The 23,814-nt window shown below is 46.5% G+C and overlaps 1 protein-coding gene across 1 annotated transcript; it reads left to right on the forward strand.

Annotated features, from left to right (window-relative positions):
- Positions 1–994: 994 nt before the first annotated feature.
- GOLPH3 (golgi phosphoprotein 3) lies at positions 995–23,055 on the forward strand. Its single transcript, XM_040421008.1, has 4 exons — positions 995–1,389; positions 14,058–14,189; positions 19,042–19,156; positions 21,327–23,055. Exons 1-4 carry the CDS (start codon positions 1,195–1,197, stop codon positions 21,749–21,751), a joined length of 867 nt encoding a protein of 288 aa, XP_040276942.1. The 5' UTR covers positions 995–1,194; the 3' UTR covers positions 21,752–23,055.
- Positions 23,056–23,814: the final 759 nt, after the last annotated feature.

Genomic DNA, 23,814 nt, shown 5'->3' on the forward strand with positions numbered 1-23,814 from the left:
CTCAGGTGAGAACCATGCCCATTAGGAATCATTGGTTTTTGCCTGTTGAGCGTTTTACAGCGCGTAGGAATGCGCTGTAAAACGCTCAGGTGTGAACCCAGCCTATTGATGTCATGACCCAAGCGTCAGATTAGTTGTACCAAACACACAGACTCTATGTTTCACTGTCCTCCTCTCCATACTGGATCTTTAGCGTAAAACCAGCGAAGCGCTTTTCTAGCGATACCTGTTGCATGCTGCAGTAATGGAGACTAGTCAGATTTCTGACAGATGGTGGAGGTTTCTGTCAGAAGATATATTTTCTCTCTCTCCGACTGTAGCCAGAAACCATCAGTTTTACAAAACAGACCAGTATGACAAACCAGGGCAAACTGGGCTCCTGCTTAGGGCCGCACAGTTCAGGGGCAGCATTGAAATCAGTGGAGCAGATGGATTTTTCCTGGTTTTGTGGTTATTTGCTTTCTCCGTAACAGCTCGTTCATTGCACCAGTTCACACATGGGGCTGGGGCATCATTTTCGGCTGTAATTTATATTAAACAAATGAGAGGAATAAAACTTTTATTGAAAAAAAAATATATATATTAAAATATGATCAATAACATAATTAAATAAGTGGTGCATCATTAAACACAATTGGTTCATAATAAAATATAAATGTGATAGCTGCACAATCCCTTTAAGTCACAGCCTACCCTGAGGGCTAAATTTTCCAAAACTTAAAAATGTAGTTGTTGCCCCTAGCAACCAATCATGTTGCTGCTTTTATTTCACGAAAGGGGTTTGAAAAATAACAGCTGGAAGCTGATTGGTTGCTGCGGGAGACTCCACCTCTTTCCCCTTGTTGTGATAAATCTCTGCCATGACCGGGAGAGGGCGTCTGTGCCTACACCTCTCACCTGTACACCACCTGACAGCGCGTCTCGCCTTCCCGTGACGTCACTTCCGCCGTCTACCACCCTCCTCCTCCTCGTAAGGTTTGTGTGTGCCACATCCTCTGGTGACGTCAGCGGGAGCCGCCATCTTGGCCGAATACCGAGAAGCAGCTTGTCCCAGTCCCTGCAGTTTGGCGCAGAACCGGAGACGCACCGGGGGAGGAGAAGAGCGCGGCCTAATGAGCGCAGCCTGGGCCGCCAGATAGCCCTCCCCCGCCCCCATCCCCGTGTAACGTTACATTGCAGCCCCCCCCGCCAGACATGACATCCGTCACCCAGCGCAACTCCGGCCTAGTGCAGCGCCGCACTGAGGCCTCCCGCAGCGACCGGGAGAGGGCGGCCGAGGGCCAGAACGACGAGCGGGAGGAGCAGGAGGATGAGGACCGGGCCGGGGACAAGGAGGCCAGGCTCACCCTCATGGAGGAGGTGCTGCTGCTCGGCCTCAAGGACAGGGAGGTGAGGCTGAGCCCCTCGGGGATATGTCCTCTTTGTTTACATTTGTCTCATGGCTTCTGTGGGGCCCCCACTGACATGTTGGGGGGGTTCTGTCATGGGTTTCATCATGGTGCCCTACTGGCCATCAAATAGAGAGGCATTACAAAGGAGACCCCAGATAAAGCCGCCAATACTGACTGGTGGTCCCCATCGAGGGGGAATGTAGTGGGCATGGTCGACTGCGGGGCCCGGAGGTCACCCCCCCCCCCCCCCCCCCCCACTGATAACTGTTACCCTATGTCCGCTGGGGAGGCCATATCTTGTTACTTCAACACCCCTTTAACTCCGTATCCCATACTAGTGTATGGAAATGGGGGGCTCTCACTTGGACAACCCCTTTAATATTGTTTGTATAGACGAAAGGTCTGTACCCCCCCCAAGGAAGGCTGCAAGTCATCAGTTGGGGACCAGCTAGGGGCAAGTGTCATTGGTGGCCATACATTTTAATCACCGTGGGCTCCCGGGGTTGTCCGGCATGAGGCAGATGTGACTGGCAGGCAGGATGGGGTTTAAAGAAGGGGGAGGGGGTCCTCTGCTACATTCGGGTAAAATCCGGAGCGTTCGTTGACGTGCTGCGGACTGACAACTCACAGCGCAAGGTTCCCCCCCCCCGCTAAGTGTTCTGAAAATGTTAATACTCTCGCTGCTACTGTTACACCACGGCAAGAATATACCCTTAAAACGCGCTCTGATCCATGGCGTGTTCCCCGCCGGACTAGGAGTGACGGGGGACCTGGGCAGCCACGTGTGCCGAAACCGCACGTCGCTCCTCCCGAGGCGGACATTGCTGCGCAGGTGGACTGTGGGGCGCTGCAGAGCAGAAGGCAAAAATTTCATGGCAGTCTTTTCTTCTCAGGTTACGCAGCAGGTGGAAGCAGTTTATTAAAGGGGTTGTGCAGGCGGTATATATATTGATGACCTATCCGCAGGAATATCCTGATAGGTGAGGGTCCGACTCCCGGCATCCCCCCGCCAATCAGTTAGGAGGTGGCGCTCCTGCGAGCTCTAATTCCTCTTGAAGATAGTCTTGCTTGCAGTGGGGGCGCAGTGTAATTACAAGTGAATGGAATGAGAACTTGTGATTGCGCTGCCAATCTTGAAGAGGAAGTAGCACTCGCATGAGCGCCGCCGCCTCCTCCTCAAACAGCGGATCGGCAGGGTGCCGGGTAGTCGGACCCCCACCAGTCAGCTGAGGATAGTACTGGCTGCGCATCCCCTTTAAGCTAGCTGCAGAACACCTTGGAAGAGAAAGTTTAAAGGGGTTGTTCCCTTATGACGACTTATCCACAGGATAGAGGATAAGTGATTGTCGGGGCTCTATCTGCTGGGGGCCCGTGTTCCACCATTTGAGTGGAGCAGCAGTCACACATATTTATAGTTGAATGGAGCGGCGGACATGCATGTTTATCTACCGTTCCGTTCGAATGGCCCTGTTCACGTAATGGTCAGGGGCCCCAGCAGTCAGACCCCCTCCTCCCATCTGACACTTATCCCCATTCAGTGGATAGGAGACAGATTGACGTAATGGGACGACCCCTTTAAGCTTTGCGTCAGTCAGTCTAAAAATCTAAGGCCAGGTCTACACGACGACACAGATAGGGCACAACTACGCTGCAACATTTGTCGCGCGACAATTTTTATAATGGTAGTCTATGGTGTCGCAATGCAACATGCAACGCGACAGTCGCAGAAAAATCAATTTCGAATGGATTTTTTGCGACTGCCGCAGCATGTCGCAATTCGACACCATAGACTACCCTTATAAAAATTGTCGCGCGACAAATGTCGTCATGTAGACCTAGCCTAAAACGTTTTGAGTTTGCGTTGTGCACTAAGGCTCCATTCACACGTCCGCACCCGTTCCGCAATTGTGCGGACCCATTCATTCTCCATGGGGACTGAATGTATGCGGAGAGCACACGGTGTGCTATCCGCATTTCCGGAGCGCGGCCCCATCTTCCGGCCCGCAGCTCCGGAAAAAAAAAAAAATAGAGCATGTCCTATTCTTGCCCGCAATTGAGGACAAGAATAGGCAGTTCTATGGGGGGTGCCGGCCGGGTGTATTGCGGGTCCGCAATGCACTACGGACGCGTGAATGGACCCTAATTTTCCCCAGCTGCTGCAGAACATCTTTTTGAAGAGCCAAGAAAATCATTGATGTTGGTGGGTAGAGGTGAGGAGAGCAGCTGCCCTGCAGGAGGCACGTCGTGCCCCTCCATCTCTGAAGTCCTGCTATGCAGGTCTATTGTCCAGTGGTGCCCGCGGCTTTCCGATCTCCCTGTAATTGGGTCGTTGCGCAGTTGACTTAGTGTTATGTATGGGTTTAATGTCAGGTAATTATTACTGAGGCTCCAGGACAGACATGAGGTACGAGGAATCCCCGTTTCTTCCTGCGGCCTCAGGGATCCTGATTATAGTAGTAATTCACTTTCTTGATTACAGCTGTGAATATAATTTCTCAGGTTTTTCGGTTGTAGGTGGCAGGAGTGCCGCCGGTGATTATCGTTTTGGCGCCGCTGTTTATAGGAACCAACTTCTGGGTTCCCAGGTGTCGGACCCTGTGTTATACGAGGAGGCTACATCAGGTCTGGACGCAACGTATTGTGGATAGTGGAATGGAGGACATCAGATGATAAGCACGGGGTGCACCCAGCGTGACGGAGTATTTGCAGACTTTTTGATAGTCCTGACTAGTCGCCTAGAGAACACGGACTCACCGGATGGCAATGATTGCGGTCTTGGCGCCTGCAGTTGTTGGTTTAAGTTCTTATTATAGGGTGAATGATTGCCCCAGAGTCGTGTGAATTTCTGGCCTTTATTGCGCCGCCCAATGTTACCGCGGCTGCGTGCAGAGTTCTCGCTATAATTTTTTTTGGAAGAGCAAAAATCTTACCTTTCCTGAGGAGTATTTTTAGTCAAGGAGGACAACGAGAATTGCAGACATTCAAATCAATAAAACGTAGGACTATGTAATATTAGGGGCTTGTTCGCATCTGCGTTGGAGGCTCCTTTTGGGGCCTTTGTCACAGATTCTGCCAAAAATACCAGACAAATAAATCCGGGCATGCAGATCCCGAACGGAAACTGAACGGATCTCACTCTAGTCAGTGGAGTCTGTTCGGGTCAGTTATGTGCCCAGCATTTGCGTTATTTTTGTTTGTCTGCTCATCTCATGGATTCGCATTCACTAATGGCCACCAGGAGGCCGCCTACCCCGCCAGCAGCGTTGGTGAGGGGCCCAGCGCTGCTGCGCGAGTCTCCCTTCAGAGCGGAGCGCCCACTAAACTGACCAATAGGCAGCTTCCCGTACGCCACCAGCAGTATCGCTGCGTGGCCTGTGCCGTTCATAGCGTGCACTGCGCTGGTGAATGGCAGGTAAAAGTATTAATGCATCGAAGACTTATTTTAGAGAGTAAAATGTCCTGTACAGGCGTCAGTGCCATCTCTGTGACTGCGCCCGTGTATGTATGGCAGTAAGATGGTAATCTGCAGTGATTGAAACCATTACCCAGTGTAAAATCCCTGCCACTTTTTTGTATTGACTGGGCATTTAACGGGTACCACCTGGATAGTGAAGGTATTAAGCGGGCCATACACAGGAGAACCCTTCAGAAGACGGCTGTATCGTCTGATCCCTCACACATGGGGTGTAAGCTACTTCTAGACTCCCAGAGAAGAGAAGGATGGTCAGGTTGAAATCCAGCATGCCTGATCCTTTGCGGAGAGCTGGGAGAACACCCCCATTAACATTAGATGGTCGCACAGGTTCAGCCTGACATGAATCTAATGGGGTATGGCCAGCTTTAGGCCTCTTGCAAACGAACGTAAGGGCTCTGTGTCCGTGCTGCGGACCGCATACGGCGGTTCTGCAATACACGGGTCACTAGCCATGTGCATTCCGCATCACAGATTCAAGTGAATGGGTCCACAAATCCAGAGATGTGGTGCGGAACGGAAGCACTACGGAGTGCTTCTGTGGGCTTCCGTTCCGTTGTGCAAAAAAATAGAACTTGTTCTTTCTTTTTGCGGAACGGACGGATCGCGGACCCCATTCAAGTGAATAGGTCTGCGATCCAATTGCGGCTGCCCCGCGGTCTGTGCCCATGCATTGTAGACCGCAATTTGCGGTTCGCAGCACGGGGCCCTTAAGTTCGTGGGCAAGTGGCCTTAGACTGCTGGTTGGACCAACTGACCAGTGTGGGGCTGCGTTTGTAAAGATAGTCAGAGGTAAGAGGGCCGGGAGGAGCTGCCATATACCCCATGGGGAAGAAATGCCAACGTAAAACCTCAAGAGAAGCAGCGAGTGACCCACGTGTATCACTGTCCATCGTAGTCGACATATGATGAGCCCTTCACAAAGTGCAAAAATGCATTTGGGGGTCTGGTCCATCCTTAAAGGGGTTGTCTGAGGATTTAATAGTGTGCTCTGGTAAGATGAAGTTGTCCGCTATCCTGTGATAAGGGTGAGATCAGCGGGAGTCTGAGGACTAGGGCAGCAATGAATGGCGCGTTTATGGCAGAGCGCAGCCCCATAGAGATGAATGAAGCTCAACCAGTCGCTCCATAACTAATCAGAATCCCTAAAGTCACAGTATTTGTTGGATAGAGGATGACTTCATCTTACCAGAATACCCCTTTAAACTTAGCCTTTAAAGGGCTGTGGTCTCCACGCTTTATTTAGTTTTGTGTCCAGCTCGCCTCTCGTCTTCCTCGGACTTTCTTCCGTCCTCTCTCTGGTCTGTTGGCGCCCAGCATTACATGGGTGTTATCCGTGTCCCGTTACACATTTTTGTGGGTTGTCAGTGCCCCAGTTGGATGCGTTACAGATCCTGTAGTGTAATCGTGGGCACAGTGCCAAGCTGTGTCTGACACTGGAGCGCTTTCTGCATGGGGCATCGTAGGTGGCATGTGTCCCTGTTTGCTGCTAAGAAGAACTTCTAGGACTATGTCCTCTACATTTAGAAAAGGACTGTCCAGGATTTCACTATTGGTGACCGGTCCTCAAGATAGGCCCTGAACATCTGATTGTCAGGTCCGTTTCGGGCTAGTGCTACACACAGTTCTATCTGTTGTACAGTGGACAGAGCTGAGGAAAACTGTGTACAAAGCCCAAGTAGTTGTGCACTAGTGTTTCTTAAAGGGGTTGTAGGATGGCTGCCATCAATTGATTGCTGCAGGTTTTGGCCGCTCTGACACCCAACAGTTAGCGGTCCTTAGTAAGGACATACATATACCATCATGACCATGGAAGTGTTGGGTCTGCCTGACGGCTTGCTGATCCCAGTCTGTGTCCGTCTGTTCCCGGGAACAATCGCTATATTCTCCATTACAGCGATCCCTGGCGTCTGAAAGGCAGAAATGGGTAGACTTTGGGTTAATGCACGCAAGACACATTTGCTACAAAACATTTCTGTGGCAAATCCACATCCCATCGTGAGGATTTGTTATAGATCTGCTGGTGTGGATTCTGAAAAGAAGAAAAGTTAATAGGTCTGACATTTTCAGTGCCAGTCAGTTTGCACATGGGGAGTATCCGCAGTGCATGATGAGGGTAGCTTCTCCTCCGCTCGCTATTGTATTCTGTGTGCCTGTCTTCCCGTGTGTGTTTAGCCTTGCAGTTTTATTTATGCAGAATTAATTTATGTCCCCCGTACATCTGAACGGGGCTTACCGAAATCTATACACATATATTGTCAAGAACAACCCCATTCACATAAATAGAAGGGAGTTAGGTTCTGTCCATATGAGAAGATCGCCAAAATAATTCACAGGCTGCTTAGAATAATAAAAAAAAATATCTACAGCGTTAATTGACCAGCGGTGTGGATTCTAACCCCTTTATGACCGGCCTTGGACTTTACAATAACGTAAACCAGACCCCAGGCCTGGTCATTAAAGGGTTTCTGTCATCAGAAAAATGGGTATTAACCTGGCTGACATTAGCGATGTGCGTTTAGCCTTGCACCTGCTCCTAGAGGCTCCGTTCGCTTGCCTCTTTCCACGCCCTGCTACACTTGATTCACAGGGCCAGGCCAGCGTTGGTCTTCTGTCTGCCGGGGAAATCTCGCGCCTAGGACGTTCGCCGACAGCCGGCTTCCTCACAGCGACGTATTCAGCGCAGGCGCAGTGAGGAAGCTGGCTGTTGGCGAACGTCCTTCCCTCACTGCGCCATATACTGAACAGGGCGGCGCAGTGAGGGAAGGACTCAGTAACAGCGGTACATAGTGACATGGGAGTAATATAGTTATGTTCAGCTGACATTAGCACATCGCTAAGGTCAGCCAGGTTAATACCCATTTTTCTGATGACAGAAACGGAGTCCGCAGGAGACGGACTGCGTCTTCTTCCCAGCATGCAGGGAGGGACCTGACGTCACACACAGCGTCAGCCAGCGCGTTGACTGTGTGCGCGCAAGGCCCTGCAGCGCGGTGCCAACGGGAGGCCACGGGGCGGTGAGTGAAAGGTCACGTGATTTAAACGAAACCTCGATACAGGGAAACTGCATAGTGGATTTCTTTGCATCGATTACATTGATGAATCGTTGCAGCCCTAATATTATGTGGACTGTACTAGGGACTGCTATAATAGGAAGTCTACCTAAATAAATCCTCCTCCTCACTCCTAAACAGTTCCATAGCAAGGCAGATTTACCTTTTTAAGGTCCTGGAATAGCAGATATATTACCATGTGGAACTGTAATCGACTGCAGGATGCAAAATATACCAAGATAAATCCCCCTTCCCACTCCTAAATAATGCTATAGTGAGGCAGATTTGCCTTTCAGGGTCCTGGAAAAGCTGGGTTCCTTGCACTATGTAATGGTAACATTATCTGGACAGCGTGTACGGCTCCACAAGACTTGTAATCCAGTTCTCCAGCGCTGATGAATGTCAAATTTACCTAGACAGTGAGAAGTCGTCCCCCCCCCCCCCCCCCCCCTGGCTATATGGGCAGGCGACATACGGGCACCTGGGAAGGCTGGTAGCTCTGTCTGTAGTGGTAGTGCTTGGTGTCCCTGCGCACACAGGAGGAGGTTTGGTTAGTAACTGCTGACGTTTGCATCGTCCTCGCGCAGTGTCAAGCCGCCTTCCTGTCTGCCCATGATGTCATGCTAGCGCACAGAGCTGGTCTCCAGCAGAAGATGAAGCCGGGAGGAATGAGGCGTGCATCTGACCGCAGGATATCTGTTTAGCTGCTTTCTGCAACATGCTAATTAAGGGCTCGTGTATTTTGCGGTCCCCAAAACACGGCTCCGCAAAAAATACGGATGACGTCCGTGTGCATTCCGTATTTTGTGGAACGCAACAGCCGGCCCCTAATAGAACTGTCCCATCCTTGTCCATAATGCGGACAATGATGGGACATGTTCTATATTTTTGCAGACTGGACATACGGAAACACGCTTGTGCACGTTACTGTCGGCTTTCTTCTATCCTGCCCCCGACAGCGGCACTTCTGATCCTTCTATTGCTGGAGACTTTGGATTACTTGTCTGATCTTCATCTGGAGCTTCAGAGCTACATTTACAGTTCTGCTGTTTTCTTGGATGCAATCGGTAAGCCTGTTGGCAGACGTACCCCAGCACTTTAGCTGAACTTCTGTAGGACTGTTTGTCACACGTAAGATCACTTTACTAGGCCTAAAGGTGCTCATCCACATTAGGCCTCCTGCACCCGGCCGTTGTGTGCCCGTGTCCATATTGCGGGTCTGCAATACACGGGCATCGGCCCGTGTGCACTCCGCGTCACGGATGCAGTTTCCATTCACTTGAATCAGACATTGGGGGCATATCCTAGTGATATACCCCCCAATGTTAAAGAATAACCCTTTAAACTCCTGGAAACCTGCACACTGCAATGTGTTTGTCATGTTTTCCCTGTCTGCTCCTCACACTGATCAGCCTTTGCTCAATGCTTATCGGCCACTGTGCCCCAGAGTAGTATATAGTAGTGACTTGTGCGTTGCTATACCGGCAACTTGTACCGGGTTATGTGACCGCTTTACGGGATAAGATCTGTATGGACCAGGCGGTCACCCATGTCCTCTGCCGTTCCAATCTAATGTAGTGGACATCCTGAGCGGTGCTTTATCTCCACCAGTCCATAGACTACAATGGCACAGCGTTATAGACATATGTGACCGCCTGCTCCGGACCGGGGAACACAGGACCCCCCCATTTCTGTGATCCCATCAGTGAACCCAAGTTATCACACACTTACTTTCTACCCTGTGTTTGTGGTGGGGCAAGCCCTGTATACATTCAGCTGTTTGTCGCATGGGGAAAAAATATATTTATTTAAAATGTCTCAGCAGGGTGAAAATCAGTGACAAGAAATTCTCATCCTAACCCCTGGCCGGTCTGATTACCTGGTGCCCAGTCCCCAGCTGCTCTATACTTCACAAAGGCATCCTAACACAGGGACAGGTGACTGTGCAGCCAGATACTGGCTGCAGTGGTAACCTGTAACAGCCTTTGATTGGCTGTAGTGGTCACATGTCCCTGTGTCAGGACGCCATCACTGCAGCACGAACCCGAGAACAGGATGGGAACGTCAGCAAATTGTGAAGGTGCGTTGTGTGTGTGATCGCTGTGGAGTGCAGCACAGCCACGGAGAAGGAGAGCTGACGGGCGCTTTGGATGCTTAATCCGAAGTCGCTTCGTTCAAAACGTCTAAATACTATACCAGGGATGGCCAACCTGCGGCTCTCCAGCTGTTGCAAAACTACAACTCCCAGCATGCCCAGTCTGCCTACAGCAGGGCATGGTGGGAGTTGTAGTTTTACAACAGCTGGAGAGCCGCGGGTTGGCCAGCTCTGCAGTAATGGCCAGTTTGCATTGTTCGCCCGCGTACACATGCGGGCTGCCATCTTTTCTCACAAGTCCAGCGAGGCACAGGTAAGCCCTTGCCTGTGCCGTGAGCCGGTCTGAAACAAATGCGGTCAGCGGGAGCAGGCAGTTCCGAGAACAGCTCGATGAAGGCCCCCGACGGCTGTTCTCGGAACTGCCTGCCCCGCTGACCGCATTTGATTTCAGACCGGCTTGCGCACAGGCACAGGTAAGAGCTTACCTGTGCCTCGCCGGACTTGCGAGAAAAGATGGCAGCCCGCATGTGTTGGTGGGCGAACAATGCGAACTGGCCATCACTGCAGCTCTGTACTATACGGAGACAAATAGAATGTATGGGCTCCGATGAGCCAAAGTAAGTTATTTACAAAGTCGCACTTTAAAATTTGAAACCGAACACTGCTTCGGTTCTGACTAGTACCTCTTTAACCGCCTCACGTCCGCCCATAGGATATAAACGTCCTATGGGTGGACGTCTATTTCTGACAGCACGTTTTAAAACGTCCTGTCAGAAATAGCAGCTGCACGCTAATCGTGCAGCTGCTGATCGGGTTGCCCGCTGTCAGTGACAGCAGGGCAACCCTAAGACAAGGCAGGGACAGTTCCCAGGTGTCCCTGCCTTCACGATCGCTGCAGACACAGCGCTCACCGAGCGCTGTGTCTGCAGAGAAGGAAGCGCTGTGCGCTTCCTGTTCCGGCCCGGCGGTCATGTGACCGCCGTGACCGGAGAGTGCAGGGGCTGTGTGAGGTCTCTCAGAGACCTCGATCAGCCCTGCACTGAGGCTGTACAGTGCAGGATTGCTGCTGTACAGCCTCTATAGGGGTGCATTTGTCCTGTAACTGGGGCTACTATGTCAGCCCCAGTTACAGGAGAAATCAACAGTGTAAAAAAAAAAAAAAAAAAAGTGAAGTAAATGTCCCCCAGAGGTCTTGTATGACCTTATGGGGAACGAAAAGTGTAAAATAAAATAAAGGGTTGAAAAAATAAAATAAAAAAAAGTTTCACATGTAAAAAAAAAAAAAATCCCAAGTAAGGAATAAAAAAAAAAAATTTAAAATAGAAAAAATAAAATAAAATAGACATATTTAGTATTGCCACGTCCGTAAAAACCAGCTCTATAAAAATATCACATGACCTAACCCCTCGGGTGAACACCGTAAAAAAATAATAAAAAAAACTGTGTCAAAACAAGCAATTTTTGTCACCTTGCATCACAAAAGGTGCAACACCAAGTGATCAAAAACGCGTATGTCCCACAAAATGGTACCAATAAAACAGTCACCTCATCCCGCAAAAAATGAGCCCCTACATAAGAAAATCTCTCAAAAAATAAAAAACTATAGCTCTTAGAACATGGAGACACTAAAACATCATTTTTTTGGTTTCAAAAATGCTATTATTGTGTTAAAGTGAAACAAATAAAAAAAAGTATACATATTAGGTATTGCCGCGTCCGTAAAAACCAGCTCTATAAAAATATCACATGACCTAACCCCTCGGGTGAACACCGTAAAAATAAATAAATAGAAACTGTGCTAAAACAACCAATTTTTTGGTCACCTTGCCCCATAAAGTGTTATAATGAATGATCAAAAAATCATATGTACCCAAAAATAGTACCAATAAAACTGGCACCTTATCCCCTAGTTTCCAAAATGGGGTCACTTCTTGGGAGTTTCTACTGTAAGGGTGCATCAGGGGGCTTCAAATGGGACATGGCATCTAAAAACCATGTGGAGTTCCTTATCTTCTGCGCCCTGCCGTGTGCCCATACAGCAGTTTACGACCACATGTGGGGTGTTTCTGTAAACCGCAGAATCTGGGTAATAAATATTGAGTTTTGTTTGGCTGTTAACCATCGATGTGTTAAAGAAAAAAATTGAATAAAATGGAAAATCTGCCAAAAAAGTGAAATTTAAAAATTTGATCTCCATTTTCCTTTAATTCTTGTGGAACGCCTAAAGGGTTAACAAAGTTTGTAAAATCGGTTTTGAATACCTTGAGGGGTGTAGTTTCTACAATGGGGTCATTTATGGGGGTATCCAGTATGTAGGCCCCACAAAGTGACTTCAGACCTGAACTGGTCCTTATAAAGTGGGTTTTGGCAATTTTCTTAAAAATTTGAAGAATTGCTTCTAAACTTCTAAGCCTTCTAACGTCCTAAAAAAATAAAATGACATTTCCAAAATGATGCCAACATAAAGTAGACATATGGGGAATGTTAAGTAATAAATATTTTATGAGGTATCACTTTCTGTTTTAAAAGCAGAGAAATTGAAATTTAGAAAATTGCGAGTTTTTCAAATTTTTGGGTAAATTTGGGATTTTTTCATAAATAAAGGTGAAATATTTTGACTCAAATTTATGACTATCATGAAGTACAATGTGTCACGAGAAAACAATCTCTGAATGACTTGGATAAATAAAGGCGTTCCAAAGTTATTACCACATAAAGTGAGATATGTCAGTTTTGCTAAATTTGGCCTGGTCAGGAAGGGGGCAAAGGGCCCAGATGGGAAGTGGTTAAAAATCAACTACTGAAGTAATGCCCGACTACGTGAATAACTTAATTCGGCTCATCGGAGCCCATACATTGTAATACTGTACGGAGACGAATCTCTATACAGTATTAATCAGAAGTTTTGAACGAAGCAACTTTGGATTAAGCATCCGAAGCTCGCTTTGCGCAGCTCTAGTGATATGGTCCTCTGCGTTTGGACCGTGGCACAGCCAGGAAGAAGGAGATGCCCACTAAGAAATCCTGGCGTCGCCTCCTCCCTGTACAAATGCTCAGTATTAACATACAAGGGGCATGCAAGGGGTATTTGAAAAAATAACAATCGTGGCTGCATCAGCGGAGGGTACCCCGCAAGTAAAGGTACTTAAAGGGGTACTCCAGGAATAAAAAAAAAAATGAAAATACTTAAATATTATTTTACAATAAATATATTCCCAAATACCTTTCATTACTTAGAATGGCTTGTTTTGTCTGGGGAGCAATCATTGGGAAAAATAAAATGGCCGCCGTCCTATCTGTACACAAAAAACCTGTCCTAATCAAACAGGAGAACAAGTTACTTCACCACAATGAGCCATAGTGCTGCCTCATCCTCCTCTCTGCTCTGCTGGTCATGAATCATGATCCTGAATACAGGTGAATCTCTGTGGGAATGGAGGAGAGGAGGAGACATAGGAGGAGGGTGAGGTGAGGCTGATGAGCAGCAGCACTTGTATGCAGTTTCCATTACCACTGTCTGTCCTGTCCGTCCTCTCTACTTCATGTCTCCTCATGAACTAAATTCCCCAGAGATTCAGGTAAAGTTTTTATCTGTATTCAGGATCCTAATCCCTGACAAGTAGAGAGGAGGATGAGGCAGCTCTTTACCTCAGTGTTGTGAAGTAACTTGTCCTCATGTGTAATTAGGACAGCGGCCATTTTGTTTCCCCTGATTGCTCCCCAGACAAAACGAGCCATTATAAATGAAAGGTATTTGAGAATATATTATTAATCAAGTAATATTTAGGTATTTTCATTTTCTTAATCCCCAGAGAAACCCTTTTAATCCCAAAAATTCCTTGAAAGGTCCTCTTGAAATGCGTTGTCCGTTCAGGAGGTACACGCATGTAAACCTTCAGACAGATCTCCCTGTGAATCTCCTGCTCGTTGGTTTCAGCACTGATCCTGTAACATTAGACACCCGCCGGGCGTACACTATACTGCGCTGACTGTATCTATATGACTGGAAGAAGCCATTATTAAGTCTTTTGTGCTCTCTCTTCCAGGGCTACACATCCTTCTGGAATGACTGCATATCTGCGGGTCTGCGGGGGTGCATGTTGATTGAGCTGGCATTCAGAGGGCGGGTCGCCCTGGAAGCTGGTGGACTGAGGCGCAAAAGTCTACTGTCAAGAAAGGTAGGAATAATCCTAATCTCTCTCTTGTAAATACATCCAGGTCCAGGTATTTAGCTCCTATAAGTAAAACAGATGAAAGGTCCTCTTTAAAGATGGCGTCCACTCCAGAATGGATTGAGCGCCATAGCTAGCGGCTGCCTGCTTTTTCATACAGCAGACACCCGCGGCTAATGTCTTCAACCAGCGGTACTGCCAATAGCGAACGTTTAACCTCTTAGATGCGGTGGTCAAATGTGACCACAGCACCTGAGAAGTCAGAAACCCAGAAGCGGGAGCTTCATGGCCTTGGAACGACTTGCCCCCGGCAGAGATCAGGGAAGGCGTTCATTCAAAGTAATGAGCCTGAGCCTGTATTGGATATATAGATGTATATTACATTTCAGGCCAGCAGGTGGCAGCACTGAACTGTAATATACTGTACCTATTTCTGCATAGGATAATGGAGGAAGTTCCATTACCCTATAAAAATTACAGTCTGATGATTGCATGTTGTGGTCCACTTGGGGACCTAATATAAAAAGTTTTATTAAAATTTTTATATATATATTTTTTAAATATAAAAATTCTAATCGTCTCCCTTTCTCCAAAATAAAAATACTTAAACAATAAAAATAAATCAACGTCATGGGCATTGCCGTGTGCTAAAACACCCGTACTATTAAAATGTAAAAAAAATAAAAATTATCCCATCCAGGGAATGGTGTAACAGGAAAAAAAAATTTAATGGTCAATTCACCGTTTTTTCATCACCATGACTCCTAAAAAATTGAATAATAAGTCACACATTCAAAAATGGTATTATCAAAAACTAGAGATCGCCCCACGAAAAATGAGTCCCCACACATCTCTGTGGGCATAACTATAAAGAAGTTATGGGAGTCAAAATATGGCGATGAAAAGAGAAAATTAGTCTATTTCAGAAGTTTTTTTTTTTCAATATTAAAACGCTAGAAAAACTATACCTATGTGGTATTGCCGTAATCATACGGACGTGGAGAATGAAGAACACAAGTCAGTTTTACTGCATAGTGAACTCCGTAAAAACAAAACCCGTTAAACTTTGGCTGAATTATAATCTTTTTTAATTCCACCCCATTTGGAATTTTTTTCACAGCTTCCTACTACATTGTATGCCATATTAAACGGTGTCATTAGAAAGTACAACGTGTCCCGCAAAAAAACAAGCCCTCATATGGTTATATGGATCGAAAAATAAAAAAGTTCAGGGTTCCGGTAAGGAAGGGGCCAAATATGAGAATGCAAAAAACTGAAAATCACTGTCAGGAAGGGGTTAATATATGCAATTTAACCTCTAGGAGCAATGGGGCGTTGCTGTTACACCTAGAGGCTCTGCTAATTTATTATGCCGTATTGCACCAAAATTAAAATTCTCATAATAAGGGCTCTTTCACACGAGCGCGTGCAGTCTGGAAATCACTCTCCGAGTGTAATACTCCATTCTGGACACTGCTGGTCTTGCAGGAGCGCACGGCATTATACTGATTTTATAATGCTGTGTGCCTCTGCATGACCTTCCTTCTACAGGATCATACTGACATTAAGCTGTCAGTTTGATTCTGTAGCAATAAGGTCATGCAGAGGCACACAGCAGTGTCCAGAACGGAGGATCGCGCTCACACAGGGAGCGTGATTTCCGGACTGCACTTGCTCGTGTGCAAAAGCCCTAAGTCAACCAATTATTGGTGTAGAATTTGGACAAGCATCCATCCTTGCACCAAGTTCATCATCCAGTCTGAGGCACTATGCCATCTATAGGATTAGCAAATCTGCCCCATAGTATGATCGTCCTAAGGCTAAAAGCATGTGCACCCTCCCTCAATCTTTTGCAGATTGTACATGGGTTTTCCCCCCTCTAACGGGGTTTTAAAAAACACTTGTAAGGCATGCACAAGGCAGAGCCACGGAGGCAGCATGTGGAGTCCCCTGCGGCTGTGTGCTACAAGCCAATCTCCGCTAAAATAGGACGGCAAACAGAAGAAGTACAGACGGAATATTATGTGTCCACATTTAGTTTCGTATTTTTAGGATTAAATTCTTAGTAAAATTGGCGTTGTTACCCATGGCATGAAGTCATTCCATTATTTTACTGCTGTAACTCTAAAGAACTTTCCCATAGATGGAATTGCCTTTCATCCACACAAGTTACCTATTCCTGTGTGCATTCAACAATTCCTGAAGTTAATATTTTGAATGATCATCATAGTAAAGGGTGACCTATTGGTGGGGATCCAATGCCAGGCACCCAACCAGATCAGTGTTGGTCCTATGGTGATGGCTGCAGGATCTTTCTAGGTCAGTGATGTCACCTTTGCTTGTCACATGGCCTAGGCGATGGAATGGACCTGGGTGCTGCAATACTAAGTACAGCCACTATGCAATGTACGGCGCTGTGAGGGGGCTGCAACCAGAGGTCACATTTACACCTGTGCAAGTATCATAGATGTCTGCACAGGCAATTTTATTCTCTAAATGAGGCTTTCCCTGCTGTTAATGAACGCACTGTAAGCAGCTCAACTCCCGCCCCATTGCATCTTACTCTAATCGACTGGCTGGCTGGGTGGAGCGTTCTGCAGCTCCTCCCATTGACTCCTGTTTCATGATCTGATTCGCTGAGCTGCTGTCCGTCACCATGTCCAGCAGTTAGTCCCGCCCTTAGCTGGATCCCCGGCAGGTAATGAATAGCTGTCGGTGTGGCCTAAGCGCTCAAGGCTTATTGCCTCTAGCCAGTGCCTGCCAGGTGTCTGCACAGGACAGGTGTATTCAGAAGGTGCAGTTGTAGTTTTATTGTTACTGTCATGAAATTGCAGTAAACCCCCCCCCACACAATTTTGACACATTGTGGTAGACACAAGCTCAAAGTAAAAATGGTGACTTAACTGTCTGAATATACCCTAACAGATGGCTTGGACTGGTTAGTGAGACAACTAAAGGTATAGCATTAGGTAGTCTTGAGTTCCTCCATCCCATCAAGCCACCCACTGCTGCCTCCAGTCCTCCACTCTGGTTTCGCATTCTAAAGTGCTGCTGTCTGCCACCTCTGCTGTCTGCCACCTCTGCTGTCTGCCACCTCTGCTGTCTGCCACCTCTGCTGTCTGCCACCTCTGCTGTCTGCCACCTCTGCTGTCTGCCACCTCTGCTGTCTGCCACCTCTGCTGTCTGCCACCTCTGCTGTCTGCCACCTCTGCTGTCTGCCACCTCTGCTGTCTGCCGTCCCCAAGTGACTGATTTGATGCTTCAAGAAATGTCGGGTTTGTCTAAATTAGCTTTTTTTTTTCATGGAATACAATTCTAGAATCGACTAGTAATGGTTTCCCTGCATGAATGGCAACCTCTTAACATTATCTACGCCTTTGTATTATTTATGTGAATAACTGCAACTTTCGTACTTGGGCTAATAATTGAATCACTGAAAAAAGGTGCACCACAATAATATGTGATGGACCATACTGGCTAGACCCTCACGCTGATGTTAAAAACGGAGACTTTAGCCCATATATTCCAGTCAGGAACATATCGGAGCCCTGCGCACCCCGTCAAGGTATCTCAGTGTGGCATGGGTCCTACCGCTAAACTACCTATAGTGTGTGAACACAGTCTGATAGGTGCTAAGGACCGACTTGAAATACTTTTGAAAATGGTAAGAGAAGTATTTTTACTCTTTCGGAAAAAAAATGTAGTGCCAACGTTTACCAAAGCGCCGTGGCCTCTTCAAGCAGGTGATCCGAGGCGATTCTGGGTGTCTGACCCTTTGAGGATAGGCCATCAGTATTGTGCTCCTGAAAACCCCTTTATCCTCGCATCACCTCAAGGAGCACAAACCTCCCCTACGGCCCCAATTACACGACCGTATTTTTTTGTCCGCATCCGATCCGCATTTTTCTGGATTGCCAATAGACCCATTCATTTCTGTCAGTCCTCAAGAAAAATGGACTCCACTGTCCACATCCGTATGTCCGTTCCGCAGTCCCACAAAAAAAAAAATAGAATGTGTCCTATTCTTGTCTGAATTGTGGCATTTACAGTGGGTCCACAAAAAAAAAAAAGGGAAGCAACATGAAAGTCACGTGGACGTCGTCTGCTGTATTTGACTGTAAAATACTGACCATCGTGTGAATGCACCCTTAGGGTCCATTCACACGTCCGTAAGTGTTTTGCAGATCCGCACATCACAGACACTATAATAGAAAATGCCTTTTCTGGTCCGCAATTGCGGACAAGAATAGGACATGTTCTATTTTTTTCCCAGGAACGAAATTGCGGGTCCGGAAAAAGCGGATGCGGATCCAGGAAATGTGCATTTGCATCCGTTCCAGCCCCGTTGAAAGTGAATGGGTCCGCAAATTGCGTAACGAATGCGGACCCAAATTACGGGTCTCCTATATCATTTTTACAGTGTGGATCCAAAACTATAGCAGATATTCGCGGATTTCTTTACTTAGTGGTGGTGATTTTTCCGGATCACTTTCTCTTTTTCCTGCATCCTTATCTTTTGCTTTTTTTGGCTGCCGCTTTTCACTGAGTGCATTTTAAAGGAATGTAAAAAGTCCTTTTATCCTTGCATTTGTCCTGAAAATCGTGTCGGCACCAAAGAAACACATGATCTTGAATTTCTCAAAACTAGATGCAGAAAACCAAACAAAGAGACCGCACTCGGACTGTACGGATTAGGAATATGCGCTCCTATTTTGGGTTAGGATTGAGTGCTGGGCAGGGGTCCCTGAAATCAGTAAATTCTCTGTACTACTCCTTCTGATGCTTCTTACAGAGCTGTGAATTGCAGTGGCTTCTGTTGTGTCCATGAAACTTGACATTTGGTATTTGTGTCTTACAGGTTATCTGCAAATCTGATGCTCCAACCGGCGATGTTATGCTCGACGAAGCCTTAAAACACATAAAAGAAACCCCAACCCCAGAGACCGTGCAAAGCTGGATTGAACTTCTTAGTGGTACGTTACTTATCACTTTAAGTGACACTGTCCGTCTTGTTTATGCTGTCATTATAACACTTGGGCCTCATACACACTGCCGAGTCTGTGTTGTGGCCTGCAAAATACAGACACCTTCCATGTGCAATCTGCATTTTGCACAACAGACACATGGGTGCGGACAACACAGTGATGACATTTGTGTGCTGTCTATTGAGGACCAATAGAAATGAATGGCTCCGTGGGCAATCTGCAAAATATGCGGATCGGACAGAGACACAAAATACGGACGTGTGCATGCGGCCACAGATCTGTGACTGCAGAAATGGCAAAGATTAACATTGGATGAAGGCTGAGGAACGGACAGTGGGACAACTCCAGCATGTCCTGCCATTTGGTGGTGCATTTATTTTTTTTTATTTTTTTACTAGTGATGCTTGTATCCCTTATACTTGTCATCCATATATATTCCTGTCCTTGTGTTTGAACTTCTAATGGCAGGCTAGTCTTTATCCTGCTGCTGGGATTTTTCCTGTATCCAAGTTGCCAGAGCTTTTAGAAATGTGCATCCGTCACCTAGAAGGTTACAGCCAAATGAACGTGACCTTAAGAATCCTGGAGCCAGTGTGACTTTTAATAACAAGGCAATGGGAACCCGTATTGAAATCCAGTATAAATTAACCCAAACACTTTTATCAAGGCTTCACATTGACGCCGGGGTTCCTTGAGCCATGTTCATCTGTTGTACACAGCCTAAATGGGTTGTACAACTCGCGTTTCATGGAACTGAGGCCATCTCCACATATATCCAGTTCCCCTCTGGCGTGATGTAGGGGATGGGAACGGAAGGTAGAACTGATTCCATAGTTTTCTATGGAATCGTTGATATTTATCCTGCGCATCACTAATGACGCCCCGTGTCAGACAGCGCCGGACTGAAAAATGCTGCCTGAAGTGCAGTGCACATGTATCAGTCGTGTCCGGTTACCAGGTAATGGGTCATCCTCACAATATACCAAGTGCAGCTAGCTTGATATTACAGTTCAGTCCCATTCACTTGATTGGAACTAGGCTGCAGAAAGGCCATGTGACCCCATGAGCATCACCTCACGAGCTGGGGCACTGCTGCACCTTCAAATACCTGATTGGAGAGGGTCCTGGCAGTCAAAGTTGGCATACAGGGCGGGAGAATTTAACGGGAAACACGGCGGGCGAACGGAGCGGCGCCCAGAAAAAATAGTAAGTGCAGTTAGATCCCTGCACTATGCCCTACATATCCTGATACTTAGTTTATAAAGTCTGGACCCATAAAAGGTCCTCTAAGTCCCGGACAAGCCCTGTAATAAGTGAATGCTCAATGCTGTCTATTAACAACATTCACTTGCAGGCTTCATTCGCTCTTCACTTCCATATTTTGGGTAGGTGCAGAGTAGGATCAGACTTGAATTGCTGCAGTCCTGAGAGAGATATGGATATGTAGTAGATGGCTTAAAGCAGGCATGCTCAACCTGCGGCCCTCCAGCTGTTGCAAAACTACAACTCCCAGCATGCCCGAACAGCCTACAGCAGGGCATTGTGGGAGTTGTAGTTTTACAACAGCTGGAGGGCCGCAGGTTGAGCATGCCTGGCTTAAAGTAACTTGAATACTGTTACCCAAGCAGGGAATTGCAAGCTGTCCAGAAGAAGAAACTTGTTTATATAGTCCTGTGATTTCAGCAGCCTCTGCACTGGTTCATTTAGGCAGTTTCTCTCTTGTTCTCATGTGAGCAGGTTTGTAGTCACAGGACTCCAGCTCTGCTATATCTGGGACAGTGCGGACACTGAAGTTTTTAAGTTCCACACATTAAGTATTGCTTACCTTCCCTCCGGCTTCTCCCCAACCAGCGTAGCTTCATTGACAGGTCCATCCCTATTTGTGTTTGCAAAGTGACCTGTCAGTCAAGCCCAGCTGGGTGGAGAGAAGCCGGAGGGGATGTGCCAGGAGATCTATTTGTTTTTTTCATATAATGGGGGTGGCTGTCAGTGTTTCATGCTGCCATTAGGGAGGACAGCATGAATCTGACAGCTTCCCTTTAAGCATATTTTGAAAAATAATTATGTAAACGCCACATTGCATTACTATGTAAAATTAAAGTTGTGCTGATGCGCTCATACTGGACCCCACATTAACAGCCATTATTGTACCTTTCAGGCGAGACCTGGAACCCATTAAAGCTCCATTTTCAGTTACGAAACGTACGTGAACGTTTGGCAAAGAACCTTGTGGAAAAAGGCGTCCTGACAACAGAGAAACAGAACTTCCTGCTCTTCGACATGACCACGCACCCTCTCACCAACAACAACATCAAGCAGCGTCTCATCAAGAAAGTGCAGGAAGCCGTTCTCGACAAGTGGGTGAAGGATCCTCACCGCATGGACAAGCGCTTGCTGGCCCTCATCTACCTAGCCCATTCCTCAGACGTCGTCGAGAACGCATTCGCCCCGCTGCTAGACGACCAGTATGACTTGGCCATGAAGAGAGTGCGACAGCTCCTCGATCTAGACCCTGAGGTGGAGGCCATGAAACCCAACGCTAACGAAATCCTATGGGCCGTGGTGGCCACCTTTACGAAGTGAAACAAAACCCAGTGGACGGGATTGTTCATTCAAAGTAAAAACCAGTCGTTTCCGCTTGACATTCTCAGTAAATTTTTGCTTTTGACTTCGTCTCAGAACGATGCTGACGCGTTCCTGTTCACAGAGAACTACTTCTTGCCATATTGGCATTCCAGTACCCCTTAAGTTTGTGCACTTCACAGACTGGTTTCCAGTACGTTGTGATCCAGAAGCGCGCAGATCATTTCTGGTGTGGTGGTTTACAATCCTGAAACGCGGTTCACAAAAAGGCCTTGTAGTCACCAAAGTTCAAATGGCTCTGTCCCATTTCTCCTCATGTCACATCAGTTTCTTTCAGAGTTAAAAAAAACAAAACCCTTTTTAACTTCCCCCCCCCTTTCCCCCTTTTAAGCTGCTTCTCTCCCCTTCTGTACATTTACTAGATTCAGATTTATTTTAATTGTTTACCATAGAGAAGTCCTGTGGTTTTTGAAAGCCATTTTTGGGATGGGGGAACATTCCATTAAGTAGTGTAAATAATAGTTTAAAAAAAAATGTAAAACTGGCGTCCCGTATTTTGGATGTACACCCGATGTCCGGCCCAGTCTCTTGCACATTTTAGGCCCTGCGGGTTACCATCGCAAGCATACGGAGGAATGATCCACAGTCACTGTGCATTGTTTCCTCTATGTTCGCACGTTCCGGTAGTGTCCTTGACCTGTTACATGGTTATTTTTTTTTCCACTTTGTGTATGTGATTATTTTTATTTTTTTCTCCTTGCTATTTTGTGACCATTGCCTTTTTTTTTTTTTTTTTTTTTATATTTTTTTTTATTATTATTTAATTTCTTCAATCTAACACTATTATGTCCTTTGAAAAAAGGCTTCCACTCCATCACACGATCAGTGCTGGTAAGCGTTGCATGCGCGTGTTTGCAACTACAGATTCTTCTTACAAGGAATCGAAACCCTCCAACAACTTATTCCTTTTTATATATATATATGAATAAATGTGTGTGTGAAATTCTGCGGCTTAGCACATTAATGTTTGAGCTCCTTGTTGCCCATCACATTTCTTCCATAGTTTTGCTCTGTACATAGAATATGTTGATGCTAAATCTCCCCCACCCCCACCCGCTGCCCATGGGATCTGTACATGCGGTCACCGAAGCAGCACAGTAAATGGGGGTTTTTATAGGCCGTGCAATGTTAACCGAGAGCAACAAAGCCAGACATGGGAAGTTAGGATGATTGTTGCCGTTATCAGATTCCCTCTGTATACTAGCTTTTTATTATACAGTAAATAAACAATGATCTTTAAAGTGCCTGAAACTTCTGATTTCTGAGGCTTTTTTTTTAGATCCAAATTTGCAGTACCTACATCCATGTAAGGGTACTTTCACACTAGCGTTTAGGTTTTCAGGTATTGAGTTCCGTCATAGGGACTCCATACCGGAAAAAAACAATTCATTGTCAATGGGGACTGAACTGAACAGCAGGGCATGATCCAAAATGCATATCGTTCCGTTTAGTTACGTTCCTAGACCGGAGAGCAAACCGCAGCATGTATTTTGCATTCAATCCTAGGACGCGAAGCTAGACGGATCCAGCATGACCCCCCAATGCAAGTCAATGGGACACAATCTGGCACAATAGAAAACTGATCCGTCCCCCATTGACTTTCAATGGAGTTCATGACGGATCCGTCTTGGCAATGTTAAAGATAATACAACCGGGTCTGTTCATAACGGATGCGGGCGGTTGTATTATTGGTAACTGAAGGGTTTTTTCTGAATCCTGCCAAATCCAGCAAAAACACTAGTGTGAAAGTAGTCTAAGGCTGGGTTTACATCATGTTTTTGCCCTACGTTTAACATATACATTTGGATAAAAAAAGATACAAAAATGCAGTACACTATGCCTTTTCATCCTGCAGAATCCAGTAAAAAAATATTTTCTTTTTTGTTTTTTTACAATGAAACTTGGTGACAGATGGCACTGTATGCCATCTATTTAACGTGATATCAACCCAGCCAATGTTTAACGTGAGGTGGTTTTACAGTTTTTATCCTTTTGCATATTCA

Source organism: Bufo bufo, chromosome 2 (assembly GCF_905171765.1).
Source record: "Bufo bufo chromosome 2, aBufBuf1.1, whole genome shotgun sequence".
In the NCBI taxonomy this organism is placed as follows: Eukaryota; Metazoa; Chordata; class Amphibia; order Anura; family Bufonidae; genus Bufo; species Bufo bufo.

Coding starts and splice junctions, on each gene's coding strand:
- GOLPH3 (XM_040421008.1), top strand. CDS start 1,195: ATGACATCCGTCACCCAGCGCAACTCCGGCCTAGTGCAGCGCCGCACT. Junction 14,190..19,041: donor AAAGTCTACTGTCAAGAAAG/GTAGGAATAATC, acceptor TGTGTCTTACAG/GTTATCTGCAAATCTGATGC. Junction 19,157..21,326: donor CTGGATTGAACTTCTTAGTG/GTACGTTACTTA, acceptor TGTACCTTTCAG/GCGAGACCTGGAACCCATTA.